The following is a 14,541-nucleotide window of genomic DNA, read 5'->3' as shown; positions in this document are numbered from 1 at the left end:
CAGTGATGTACAAAAACTGGAAATCCCATAGCATATATTTAATATGCATAGTAAACCATTACTGGTTTTTTAATTTCCAGTTTTACAAAATCAGCGTAATATGACTAATATACCCACCTCGCGAACTTCATTCTCCTTCATAACATGTCTTGTAATATATCGGATAGAATCTAGAGCTGCTTCCAAGGTGTTCCTAGATGATTCTGATCCATTCATATTTCCTGTTTCCTCCTTCTGAGCAAAGTATCTATCTACATGACTTCTCATGCAAAGCAGCTTGGGAAGTTTGTGAAGAAATATCTTGCGAACCCAAGGTGCCATAGCATTGTGTGTAGATGAAGAGCGATGATGAATATTGATAGCAAAGACAGTTATCACAATGGACAATGTTACAAATATCATAGTAAACACCAAGTACTCTCCTATAAGTGGGATAACTTTAGAAGATGATGGAATAATCTCTTCAATAACAAGAAGAAAAACAGTCAAAGATACCAGTACTGAAGTGCAAAGTGAAATTTTTTCACCTTCATTTGAAGGAAGATAGAAAACAAGGACAGTTAGAAACGAAAGCGCAATACAAGGAATAATGAGAAACAACGTGTAAAAAAGTGGCAAACGTCTAATTATAAATGAATATGTAACAAAAGGATACCAGCAGCATCCATCAGTCCTATTTCCTTTGCTCCCTGTTGCAGTCACTATTTCCCATTCTCCATTATCAAAAAAGTCTCTTTTGTCAACATCATAATCTTCAAGAATTATATCAACCTGTGAGCCATCGTAAGTCCAGGACCCAAATTTCATAGAGCAATTTTGGAGGTCAAAGGGGAAGAAGGTTACATCGATAGTACAAGAACTTTTGTAGTTTGCTGGTGGAGTCCAAGCAATGGTGCCATCATATTTTACCACGGTTTTTGTAGATGTTCCCTCAAAACGTCCATCTGCACTGAAAGAAAAGAGATATATGCATGCAATTACAATGGGGAGAAGGGGGGGGGGGTGTTTTTAAATAAGAAAACATGTTTTGTTATCGTCATTTCAGCTGTTTATCCCTTCTCCCCCTTCACAGCCAAAATTTTGTATTGTGTTCATGGTCAACTTTTTTTTTTTTTAAATCTGAATCTCACACAGGTAAACAGCTTTGGAAGAGTGAAGAATATTTTCAAGTCATGAAAAGATCTGTGCAACTTTCTGTGGCCTCAATGACTTATGAAAGGATTGTAAAAATCCTGACCTTTAACAGCATGAGAAAACTCTGGTGTTTCTATTGTTAATACAGCATAAATACTTTTCAATTTCGCCAAATCATAATTATTGAAGAAAAAAAGTCATGAAACAGGTAAAATAATATTTGTGCGCCACCTCCAAACTTGAACTTACAATCACGGCAACAGCCTTTTTTCCTGTCTCAACAAGTCAGGAAATGTAAAAGCATTGCATATGCACCTGAGTTGAGCAGAAAGGTTAATTCAAAAGTTTTTGCTTCTGAGATCTGTTCATTCTCAACAAAAAAAAAATCCAAAACAAAAAACAACAACCAAAAAAAACCCTTACAGTTGCATGTACTACATTTAAAATCCATGCTGAATATGACTTACAACAGCATGAATTACTTGCTTCCCTCCCATCACTCTACACTATTAGTTTGTACCTGGCACTGTGCAAGACATTGTTTTCTACTTAAAAAAGGAGTTTACACGAAGAAGTGGAAATAAACTTTTCAAGGAGACTAGAAATTCCATACAGAAGCAAAGCAAAACATTTAAGCATTTAACATGGCAACAAAATCCATTTGCATTCAGAGGCAAATTCTTCCACACATTCTTAGCTCTACTAAACGTACACACATATCTATCCAATGAGCCTCCTAGAAACAGCTTGGACAGTAAAGTTAGAAAGTAAATGTAATTTATATGAAAAGATTAAAATCTTACTTGTCATACAACACGATATCTGGAATCCAAATAGAATCTGATGGGACACGAATAGATGTTATTCCAGCATAGTCTTCAGGATTCCACCTTAATTTTACATCTATCCATTCCTGTGGATATTCGAGATGTAAAAATCATTATTATTGTGAAGCTGGTTTAAGCAGGGCAAGACTGGATGAAAATAGATAAAAAGGCAATTAAAAAGAAAAAAAAAAAACAAACTGGCTTCTAAAATTTGCACACAACAGTGAATTTGCTGAACAGACATCTATTTAACTCATCCAATATTTGTCTTCTGTTGTAAGAGCCACTTGACAGTATTTCTGTACAGAACTTAAGATATTAAAATCTTTTTTCAGAACATGTGTACATAAGTAAGAGCTATTATAACATATAGACAATTAAATTTGAAAAAAGCTTGTTCTGAATGAATCTCAATGACTTTGGAAGCTGATCAGAAGCAATTTAAACATTTTCATCACAAAAAAAAAATCATGCTGCGACTCTCAAGGTAGTCATTCCTATTTCTATCAGCAACACTAAAAATAGCACCATTAAAAGCATAGTAATACTTTGGTAATTTTATATTTGAACTAAAAGCTCAAGAGGAAAAATTCAAGTTTCTAAGAATTCACTATCACATAGAATTTTAAATGCATACTCAGATCAGTTTTTTTTTTTTTTTTGAACTGGTTCAACTGCAACAAGTTCTGCAGAAACTATTAAGAGGGCACAAAGTGTTGCCATTGACATATTGCTGAGTAGTCTCAAAGTTTTCCTGAAAAGAAAAACTTTGCCTGAAATTACAATTACTGGAAAAGAAGGGAATGAGAAGCAACTGGAAAAAAAAACAACAAAGGAAGTAGCCCAAACAAAAATAATTTAGTAAGCTAGTAAGTATAATCAGGGTCTGCAAACATTCTTCTAAGTTAAATCAAGAATGATTTGTGAGCAGCATTTCCCAAGTTAATAGTGGCCATTAAGGTTAGCACTGGACTCTGATTATTATAAAGCTTGAGGCTTTTTCCTACCCATAAACAAATATTCTTACGAGGAAAAAGTAGCTCTTTATAGGAATCATATACAACTTTGAAACTGCAATTCTTCAGTGATGTTTATCCAATAATCTCAAGTACCCCATAAGAGAAAGATCTTAAAACTATTATACAAAAGACTACACAAACCATACTTTTCATAGTTTTTGAAAGAAAACTTATGTACTGAAGCAGTAACTTTTATGATTGGATAAACACACCTTGGTATATTAAATGGCCATGCAATGCCATATCAGGTTTCTTTTCGTTAAGTAATTTTTTAAAATTTACCTCTTTTTTTGTTTGTTTTTGTTTAAGAGTTTTATAACAATCAATCCTTTAAAGCATTTCCAGGGACATTTTTAAAAGATACTATGTAAAATAAAAATTCATGCAACCACTAAGTTTTTTTCAATACACAATTAATTTTGACTTGCAGTTATGAAGCTTCAGAATTTTTCATCAATATTTTACACATACCTGTTTCAACCAGACATTTGTTGTCATCAATTGATTTTTCTCGTCCTATAAAAATAAAGCATATTTTATGAAAAATATCTGCACAGTACATTCATAATAACTAGCTGCTTTAGTTCACAGAGGTCTGTAATTTAAAATACAAAACACACTTCTAAAAGCATTCCAGTCACTGGTAAGTATGCTTATATGAGAACTTTTTGAACATACAATTATGACCTTTGATTATTTAACTGTTAAAAGTTATATTTTCCCCTTCTGTGTCTCTTTCCTCCCTTCCATTTTTTTATTTGACTGTATTTTATGCAGTCTTACTGTTTTTCTATGGAAAATTAAAGGAACAGCCAACATGTGGAAGAAAAACTCCTCTTACAGCTATAAACAGTGAATTCAACTTGAAAAGAATATTCTGAAGTGAGTAAGTATCAGGGGAAAAAAAAATCTGATTGATCTCTTTTACATCACAGGTAATGCCAAGAGATAATCTTCATTACTATGGAAGTGACATATTTGAAGGCTTAGAGGTTTTTTTGCTGCTTAAGGGGGGAGGAAGAGCAGTATTTGCCAGTGTTCCTGAATTTTACAGAAATGAGATTGATAAAGTTTAAAAATATATGGTTTTCCCATTGAATAAATGAATTAAAACACAATTCCCTATGCTTAAGAATTTCACTCACGTTTTTTTTTCTGAAAACGCCACTAAAGAGCCAACTGTCTTCTCAAGCTCTTTGCAATCACTTCTTCATGCCCCCATCTACAATGCATTTTTTATTATGCTGATAATAATTTTAGAGGTTTAATCTATTGTGTTTAAGCTAATATATGCACAATTATTTCATATGACATTATGTTCCAGAATTTTAAGAATTAGGGAAAAAAAACCCACGAACTTATTTACTATACATACCACATCTACTAGCTGAGAGATTGCAAGGCCAAACTTTATTTTTATTGTGTCATTCAAGCGTTCCACTGGACGAACCCATCTTTGATAATCTTCAAATAAATGTTTAAACAAACGATCTTCACTTTTAGCAAGAAAAAAAGGTTCAGATATACCTACATAAAAAAAGTAATTTATTAACATTGATTTAAATGAAAAAGTATACATCTGCATTCCTGTGTCCAAAGAGCTACAGCTATGTTTATGCAGAGTTACATTTCTCATATTAACCCCTTTCCTCTGGAAGCATGGACAAGCTCTTGGAAGAAGAATTTTATAAAATTACCTGCTTTTATTAGCATCTCCATACCACTATCACACTTGTAAAATCTATGACTCAAGAGCATTAAGATAATTTTAGTAATAATAAAGGCAAAATGCACTTATATCATTTACCTGGTGCCATGCAGTTATGGAACTCCTCTAAAACTGAAAGCTTATCTAATGAGGGACTGAAGTTCTATCATTCTAGAACAAAGTGGTACTTTTTAAAAACCTACATCCATACTACACAGGTCTCTAGTATATTGCATAACTTGCACTCCGGTTTGAAACATCAGTCTCTTCATGTTTTATACATTATTTCTTCTAATGTTTGGTCACCACTATGACGTATAAACTTTGCAGTACTTGTACAGCACTTTTTCCCCCACACAGTTTTGTATCTTAAACGTATGTGCCAATCTATTTACCTGTCTATCCTCTACCTATTCTAATGTTACATTGACTGGAATGCACCTTTCTAGACAAGTAATAGTATACATTCAGTTACTTCTTTTTCATAGTTCTCAAGGAGTCATTTCAATGCCTGGAGACTGACTGATGACCTAAAACAGCCAAAAATCTTTGTATAGCTTACAAAGAAGTGGAAACTAAATGTTTTCTTTTGTCTCCTGAGATAATGGCATACATGGCAGAGCTTTGAAAAAAAAAAATTCTGTAGATGCAGAAACTGCAGGCAGAGAGCAGCCCAGACTTTAAGACAGATATGTACGTTGTCCTAAAGCACCTCATCAAGCAACCACTGTCCTTTATCTTTGGGAACCCATAAAAAAATGAGTTTTTTACCAATGTGGTCTCACTGAAGTGTATCAGTAGAAACCCTGTTACCCAAAAAAAGGCAAAGTTTAAGGTTTCTCCATGATGAAAACCCACGCAAAAAATTATATACCCTAAATAATAAGAGAAGGACAAATTTGGGGAAGATACGGAGAGAGGGGAGGAAAAAAGGCAAGATCAGTGTCTAGCTTAGTAACCCAATAAGAACAGCTTTCAAAGGCAGTGTGAAAGACCTGAAGAAGGCCACCGCCTCAAGAAGCAGCACAAGCTATACACATCACCTTGAAAGGAATGGCTCCAAAGGGGTCTCCAATTCCCAGACAGAAGTCAGAGCAACCACCAGAAGACATGAACATGTACTGCAGACAAAGATTTTTACTACTCACCGATGAGATTTAAACTAACTGAAACTACCTCTGAAAAAAGACCTAACAATTATTATAGTCACTTTAAGGGACAGAATAAACCAAAGAAAAATTTTCACAACCATCTCTTTTTAATGCAGATTTAAAATATTATACCATTACATAAATGTATGGCATGACCTCTCTAGAAATGATGTGCTCACTAACAGCATCCATCTAAAAAAAGATATATCAGAAACAGAAAAAGCACCAGAGAATGTCATAAATAGATTAACAGAGACTGTCATCCATACAAGGAGAGATTTAAAAGATTAACATTATTTTGTTTGGAGAGGAGGTGAATTTAGTGAACATAACAGAAGTAGATAAAGTAGTGAACGATACATGCAGAAAAAACACTGATGGTATTTAACCTTTCTCATAAAAGAAGGTAAAGGAAACAAAAGCATTCATTAAAGGCAGTATAAACAATTTCTATTTCAAGTTCATTACCATCAACATTCGGTAAATCAGAGATTGTTAGACATTGAAGAGGACTAAAATTTTAGAATTGCCTGGGATTACTAAATTGTCAGTTATGTCAGGTAGCATCATATTTGCACAGGGTATCAGTTTTCATTTCAACACAACTTGCAAAATCTACCTTGGAAATTGATCAACACTTTGATGACTTGCATTTGTTGCAGAGACATGGCTAACACCATTTAAACCATTAGTTCAGACAGACCTAAGCTAGTTCTATGTGACTGCAACCACTGCAGCCTAGACAACTAAGACAGGCAATGTAAGTTTTTAAGTTCCCTCCCATTCAAAGTGCTCTTGTGACAGCAGCGGCCTTCTGCTGCGCTGCAAAAGGCTGCGTTTATGATCCTTCAGACAAAACACCCAAAGCACTGCAGAGCCCAACCACCAGAGAATTCCCTGCCTTCTGCACTGCAGGTTTGGGGCAGTCCAGTAAAACTATTATTATGAATACTAACTGGATTTTCTCTGAAATTTTATAGTAGGAGCAAAAGCAGAATGTAGCTTAAGGAGTAGGATCCGCCAAGTGGGAGCAGCAGGACTCCTTTTCCCTCCAAATCTTACCATACACTAACATGCTGCTGAATGGTTCTTGTTGCAGGCCAAATCAGCATTTGGGTTTTAAGACAGTTCACCCTTGTGTTTCAAAATACAAATCTAGCTGTTTACAGTTGTATTTCATTAATTTGCAAACACTTAGAAACCTATGGCTCTTCAAGATGTATTATTTGTACGTGCTCTACAATTTAATATCTTCCCATTTCAAGATTGGTGACATGCGGGTTGTGTAATAGCAAAGAACTGATGGGCAACTTGCACTGCACTACTGAGCAGACCTCAGGTGGATACATGAAAACACACAGGACATAAGAATTGCTGCCAAAAAGGATCCAGCAACAGAATGTTACACACACACAAGCTACCTTCACAGCTATTAGGTTAAAATAGATTTATTTTTATTGATACCTTAGCTTCAGTGTATCCTCATTAGCCAAGGCATTTTTCTTATTTGTAACTGTATATAGATTTGCCAAGTCCTGCTTTTTACAGACATTCAAAAGAATGCTTCCTGAAGACACAACTTAATTTCTCTATTTCTATATCCCTATTTCCTGAATTATGAATGCTTTTCTGTATATTTCAGCCTAATGTTCTTGTACAATTTGAGAATGACTATGCAGCTGAGTATTCTCTCTCCATTAATTGACCTTGAAGTAATGCAGAGTCAAAGTTGCACTTTCACCATTTCTGTGTTCCTGTAAGATGACCTCCTGTACAGCAATACAGCATCTTCAGGGTACATGCTGTTTCCAGATAAAGCTTCTCTTAAAACACAGTATCTTCTCTGCTATGCTAAATGGGGACATGTTCCTTTACCACTTTTATATACTTACAGAATTTTTTTCAAACATTTTATACTCAGACCTACAGTATACTCACTGATGTATTAAGATGATCATATTTACTAACAATATAGTTAAACTAATTTTTTTCTTTTTTTTTTGTATCACAGAAATATCCACACTTTTTCATATTTCTAGTTTATTCTGTTTATTAATAAGCTGGGGCATACTGGTCTATAAAAGGCAGCTTATATAAAGGAGAACTCCATGAGGAAGCTGGAGGTGGTAGCAATAGATTAAGAGTCGGAAAAATAAAATAAATAACCACCCCCACTTTTCCATATTTTATTTAACAGGATCACACAGCTCACTTGTTACACAGACTGCACGTGTTTAATTTCTCTTTTCCGTGTGTCTGTATACTTTTAAGATTATAATAAAGGGTGTAATTCTTAGTTACTTATTGGTGTTAACACCAAGGAAAAAAAGTGAAGAACTGGTGGCAAGCAAAAAAAAGGTGCAGAAGAGAGGAAAAGAGGTAAAATACAGTTAGTGGCTTAAGGCAGCAGACTGGCTGTGCTAGTTGGAGAAAAGCAGAAAGAGCAAGATTAGCAAACAAACAACCCAGAGTACAAGTCTCATACTAAATCAGACAGTAAGAGATTATGAAAGCACTCACCCCTGCTACTAGCGCAGTGTACTAAAAATCTTAGATGATTTGTAGCCTTTGAAGGGCAATTCTAAGCATGCCTGTATTTGTGTGGCTTTATTTTTGTTGAGGTCAAGTAACTTCTGCAGTCTAAATCAAAGGTAGGCTCTCTATATTGTTCAGTGATAAATCCCAATGACAATGTTTACTTTGTAATTTACACCTGAAACTCTTCTCTGCTCACTCCCTCTCAGTGTGATTCCATGTTCAGCAAAAAAACTTAAATCACATAATAAAATGCTGGATGGCTGAAATTTTAATTCTGCAAAAAGAAGACAAATATTTACGCACAAAGCAGACTAATGATTGAATTTTTTTAAACTTTGAAGTAGTTGGAGCACACTTTTGACAAAACGGTAAGTAGAAATTCTAATTAACACTTGGCCTCGGACACAATTGTATTTAAAAATTCAGTCCTACCATTTCCCCCCTAAACATTTAACAAACTTCTTTAACAAAAGTACTTTGGAAGAACTATTTAGAAAAGAAGAGGAAGCATTACATGGGTCTCAGACGCATGAATAGCATGACAAAACATGTATATGTCTATTCATTTTTTTAACATTCTCAAGTCAAAATTTCACTAGTGCTGCTAATGGCAGACTTTTTAAATGCTTCAGGTAAATCACAAAAATTTTGTTCTTTTGTAAAATCTCTCTTTTTACATTGTTTCTTACTGTATTATTATGGGATGAAATTTCTTAGCATCTTAATATGATTTAGCAGCAGTATTCTTTTTACAAGAATTACCGGTGAAATATTTAGTATTACAGGTATACCTCATAACTTTTCCTAATTTTTTTTGTTTGTTTTTAAATGAGAGAACATCACAGTCCGTGTTTCTCCAAAGAATAAACTTTCTTTGAATTCTATATTCCTCTGTACTTCCTTAGATAAAGTGTCCAAGAACCACATTGGGATTGCAGGTATAACACTGGTCCTTATACTTCAAACAATGCAGTTCAAAGCATTTTCTAATTGATATAATTGAGTGTTAATGATTTCAGGTTTTCTTTGGATTGCCACTTGGTGCATTTTCAAAAGAGGTCCATGGGAGAAGGGAAAGGATCACTTTTTAGAAGCCTAATGTTAAGATGTAAATTCAGAAGTAATATCTATTACTAATGCAGATTTATAATCATATACCACTATAATGAAAAAGAACACTACTAAGGACAATAAACATGGCAAAATATCCATACTTTGTAGTTAACATTAGATTCTTTAATGGTGTGCTATCATAACATATAGACTGTTATCCACAAACCTAACTACTACAAACTACAATACAAGTAATAGTTTGCCTACAAACCAGAAAAGTGAATGAATATATGCAGGACACCTGCCTTCAGTACACTACTATTTTGTATTAAGATGATACTGTGATTTTTTTTTTTGTTTTAAGTAATATATTTTACATAATTTATAACAAAGGAAGCACTACGAAGTCTAGAAGCGCAATGATAACTGTTTAAATCTTACTCTAAAAATTATTCAGTGATCATTTTGAGAGGAAAAAAAAAGTTTTCCATCTTTGCTAACTATTCTAGTAAGCATCAGTGCTTTTCCTCCTTTAAGTTTACAATTTTTCCCCAAACAAATCTAGTCGTATCACAGTACTTTGGTAGCTGGTGACAATTCTGACTGCAAGTCATATTTATACTGCAGCAGACAGGAAAAAGAACAAGATCATGTTCAATATTAACTACACAGATCTCTCTCTGTCTAAGCCTCCCTTTAGATTTTAAAGAATCTCCCACTGCTACTTCATTAAGCAGAAAAGATATGTAATACATAAAATGACATATAAAATGGAAGTTTTATTTCTGTACTGATTCCCCCCTCCCTTTCAAAGGATTGTGAGTCATACTTTCTGTATGGTCTTCAATCTTTTTCCCTACTTTTTCTTCCATGCTTTAGGAATTGCAAAGAATCCAATCACTAACAGTCAAGTGTTTAGTTAACAGAAGGCATTTAGAAAGATCAAAATCATCTTTACTAGAATGTCTGTAAGTCAAAGCAGGATTGCTAACTATTCAATTTACTGCACAAAAGTCAGAAAAGCCAGCTATTACATTCTGTACATCCTACACGTATCCTTTTCTCCCCTGTTCAAAAAATAAAGCCAAAGCCCATCACTACACCTACAAGCATGGAAAAGGTGGCTATTCTTGACCATTTCTTGTTGGTGTTTTTTTTGCAAATTCATTTTGCTTTCTTTCGTTCAGAGGTTGTCTTGCGATTTCAAAGGTTGAGAGTACAAAAGTGACAGCCTTGTATTTCTATCACTGTGTATTAATACACGCCCGGCAGCTGCCACCTGCTTCAGGAACTTTTATGATTTTTCATTTACTCCGGGACTTTCAAGTTATTGGAAGGATTTCTGCCTTCTCTCTTACCTAGCATATCAATCTCCTGCCAATCAGTAGCAAAATAAAATGACATATCATGGACATGAAACTATCAAAGATTCTGAACTGCAATATTGCTTAGCACTTACCAATATGAACAGAGGTACAAGAGCTGCACGTAGAGAGCAGGGAAAATGTTTCTTACATTCAACTCAAATTTAAAAGATTAAAGTTTCCGGCTTGATAACTGGAAAGTAGAATCGAATTATCCCCTAATAGCTTAGCATCAAGTGATAACTATGGCCCATATTAATGAATGCATTTACAAGTTTGATTAATTACAGCATAATATACTGCCACGTAGTTTGTAACTAATCAAGAAATAGATACCATCAACTATGGATAGACTGTCAGTCTTTCGATTTAGAGCTAACTGGAGCACAAACCATTCCTTTCTGAATACCTGTGCTATGGATTCTATGGTAAATACACACAATATGCCAAACAGCTTCCTGAACTCTATAGTGAAGCTATTGCCAGCAGCAGCCTCCTGATGAACAGCCACCTACAGCGCTAACGTTACAGTTCTGTGGCATGGCACTGCATTTCCTCGTGAGTTCACTGACACTAATATTCTCCACTCAGCTTTCAGCAGACAGAACTGTGATCCTTCTGCCTGCCCAACAGCTAGGGCACATGAAAAGGTTGCCTCATGTCAGGCTGCCTCACGGTAAAAATTCTGGTCACTCTGAAGCCAGGGGGACTTTTTCTGTAACAGATCCAGGATTTTGCCATCTCTCTTTATACCACTTTTAACCATTGCATCATTTTCACTGACACTGACCTATCAGTAAAGACTGAAGATGGACTGTGAAGAGAGCACTGAGGAATGCTGAATGCAAGCAGCAAAAAGTGTACATACAAGTGCAGATAGCGCAAGGAGTAAAAGGAAGAACAAGTATGTAGAATCTTAAAAGTAGAACCATTTATTCATATAGATTTAGAGGGTATGCATCATGGAAGTAAACAAATCCACAATTTATGTAAATAAGACATTTATGCAAATAAGACACAGGCCCTTGGGCTTCTCACAAGTTGCCAGTGCAGCCCTGGATGCTGCAGAAGTTGCGCACTGGCGTTACCTTCTGCCACAGCAGCATTTGCTCACGCAGCTCGATTGCAGTCTTGGATACACCGGAACATACAATCCTACAGCTCATAGAAATCAGACACTCTGTTTAGAAATCAGATACTCTGCTCAAAAACAGACGCAGGGTAGGAGATTTCAGAACATACCCTATCGTACAAAAATCAGGTTTTACCATTCTGAAAAGTGGGAAACTATGCAAGTACTTCCTTCCACGGTTCCTTCTACAAATCGACACAAACATTTCTCCACAAATGAATGCTCACGTTTTTCTTCCTAAGGATCTCTAAAGAAAGCACAAAGTATTTTAAGAGAAAAATCACAAGAAACCCATACAGGCAGGAAGGTTTGCAGCTTCCTGCTGGGCAGGGAGAAGGATCCAATCTGTTAAACTGAGTGGAAAATGCTTGGGTGTATGAACTCCCAAGGAAACACTATCACAGGTCTGCAGCATGGCATAGCAGTGCTATAGGTGGTTGTTAATCTTGATTCATTTTAGTCTCACCTGTTAGTTTAAGAATCAGAGCAAGGAACAAAACTTGTAATTTGATTGTATTTTAAATCAGCACGTATTTTGTCTTGTCAAATCAGAGTTATCCAGGATAAAGGGTTAGTTCACTTCCAGACTACTATCTAAAGCAAACACCAAATTAGTTTTCAAGCACTCTTAAAGTATCATAAAAGCAAAGTCACATCCATAATTCACTTCTACTCATTAAAATGATTACTGTACCACATGCAAAGCAATACCTCTAAAATAATTTTAACTGTATATATGTGATACAGTGATTTAGGCTATTATTTCCATTTGCTGTATATTTTAATAATAGGTAGCTATAATGTTTTTCATCTTCTTAATAGCAAATTTCATTTTATTTTAGAGCAAACAAATCGTGAAAAGAAAATTTTATCCTCACTATATATAAATAGTGCTCAATGAAGTCAAAACTACTGGCTTGTACCAAAAGGCAAAACTTGGCTAACCTGACTGCAAATAATTCCATAGTTATATATACTATATAATGTAACATAACAATTTTACATAGCAATATCTTTTGCCATGATTAAAAACACTACTTTTCCAAACATTGAGACCAAGAATAGTCTTTTAAATCACATTTAGCAATAACAGACTGAGGTTTTGTATGTTGAATTAAAACTGAGACATCAATATGATTTACATTCCTTAAAACATATTTATGACCATTTTTTCAGTTTTGAGCTAATATTAAAAAAAGTCAATTTTATTTTTCATTGATTTCCTTTCTGCTTGTAAATAGTGTAGTTATGACTTCAAGACATTTTGCAAAACTCTTAGCAATGTACCCATAAATTATGTAAAAGCTTTTGTTTTGAAATAACTATTTCTAAATAATTCTTTGAAAGAACATTGATTCTGCTCCTTTAATCTTTGTGTAATTTTATAAACTTTAGCTTCACATGCTATTTCACATCCTTCAACTCTGAAAGTTACATCCTGATTGAATTATGAGACTGACTCTTTTGAAGTCAAAGAAATAATGCATAACCAAACTAAAAAGATTTTTTTTATAAATTCTTATGAGGCACATTTCATGTGCAGCCAGATCCATATGCGATACTGCAATTATTAAAATATATTCTGTAAATTTACCTCTGTATCAGCTGCAAATGCTAAGAGCACACACCACAAATCCACAATTGTACCTCATCTGAGTAAGTGAATGGAGCAAAAATTGAAAGTTATGACACTTCAAATCTTCAAAGCATTATATATTAATTTAAAAAGCGTAACAATTGCGTAATGAAATGTGTGGCAGTCAAGGCTGATATGCACCTGAAAAGCCGTGGTTTGACAAAGGCATTTTTCCCCTCTTTTGTGAAAGGGGCAGCTCTGGTGAGCCCGTTTGACCACAGTCTCTGTAGGTCACGTTCATTTTTTTAAAAACTAGCCGAAGTCCAGCAATCCCTACCTCGGCACTCCTCAGCGACCGCCAGAACCCTGCTCCACCTGGAAATCAGCCTTATTTTAGCCTCGTCTTGGCAAAAGTTGATGGCATGGAAAACGAAGCGTGATGCGTGGCCGCCTTAACCCCGGCAGCATTTCCCCACACACGCAAAAACCCGCCTCATTTCTTCCACGCGAAACGCGCTCTCCTCCTGCCCGCGCTCCCGCCGCTCCCAGCTGCCCGCCGGAGCCGGGCTGCAGACGGAGAACCGGAACAGCCAGGGGAGACAGCGGCGGCCCGGCAGACCCCTGGGCTCCGGTACAGCCTCCCCCTACCCCCGGCGGCGAGCTAGCCCCGCACAACGGCAGGTTTACACGAAAGCCGGGGTTCGAGAGGGCTCGTAACTCCCAGCTGACCCTGCCCTCCCCTTCCACAGCCTCCCAGCTTCTCGCTGAGGCGCCTGCCTGCCACCCACCCCTCCCTAGCGGCCCCGGCAGGGCGCCCCGCTCGCCCTCTCCCGCACGGGGCCACCCCGCGGCGCCTTACCCGCGTAAGGGGCGCGGGCGGCGGGGCCGGCTCCGGGCTGGCCGAGAAAGGGCGCGAAGAAGCAAGTGAGGAGGAGCAGGGGGCGGCCGTAGCGCAGCCAGGCTCCGAGCTCGGCCATGGCCGGGGCACGGCCCCCGCTGCCTCGGAGCCTCGCGGCGAGGACGGGGCGCCGCGACGGGG

General features: G+C 36.4%; 1 protein-coding gene across 4 annotated transcripts in view; it reads right to left on the bottom strand.

Moving 5' to 3' along the window:
- CHRNA5 (cholinergic receptor nicotinic alpha 5 subunit) overlaps positions 1 to 14,541 on the bottom strand; it is a 20,270-nt gene extending 5,729 nt beyond the window's left edge. For 2 of the 4 annotated variants that reach the window (XM_075160398.1, XM_075160399.1), the window contains exons 1-5: positions 14,362 to 14,541; positions 4,356 to 4,507; positions 3,452 to 3,496; positions 1,938 to 2,047; positions 118 to 949 (exon numbers count right to left, since the gene is read on the bottom strand). In XM_075160398.1, the coding sequence (XP_075016499.1) occupies positions 118 to 949; positions 1,938 to 2,047; positions 3,452 to 3,496; positions 4,356 to 4,507; positions 14,362 to 14,479 (1,257 nt within the window). In that variant the 5' untranslated portion in view covers positions 14,480 to 14,541. Of the gene's footprint in view, positions 1 to 101; positions 950 to 1,937; positions 2,048 to 3,451; positions 3,497 to 4,355; positions 4,508 to 14,361 lie in introns of those variants that run through there. The other 2 variants (XM_075160400.1, XM_075160401.1) reach the window with 2 other exon arrangements.

This window comes from Calonectris borealis, chromosome 11 (genome assembly GCF_964195595.1).
Source record: "Calonectris borealis chromosome 11, bCalBor7.hap1.2, whole genome shotgun sequence".
Taxonomy (NCBI): Eukaryota; Metazoa; Chordata; class Aves; order Procellariiformes; family Procellariidae; genus Calonectris; species Calonectris borealis.
The sequence above is the reverse complement of the archived record's forward strand: the minus strand, read 5'-3'. Positions and strand labels throughout refer to the sequence as shown.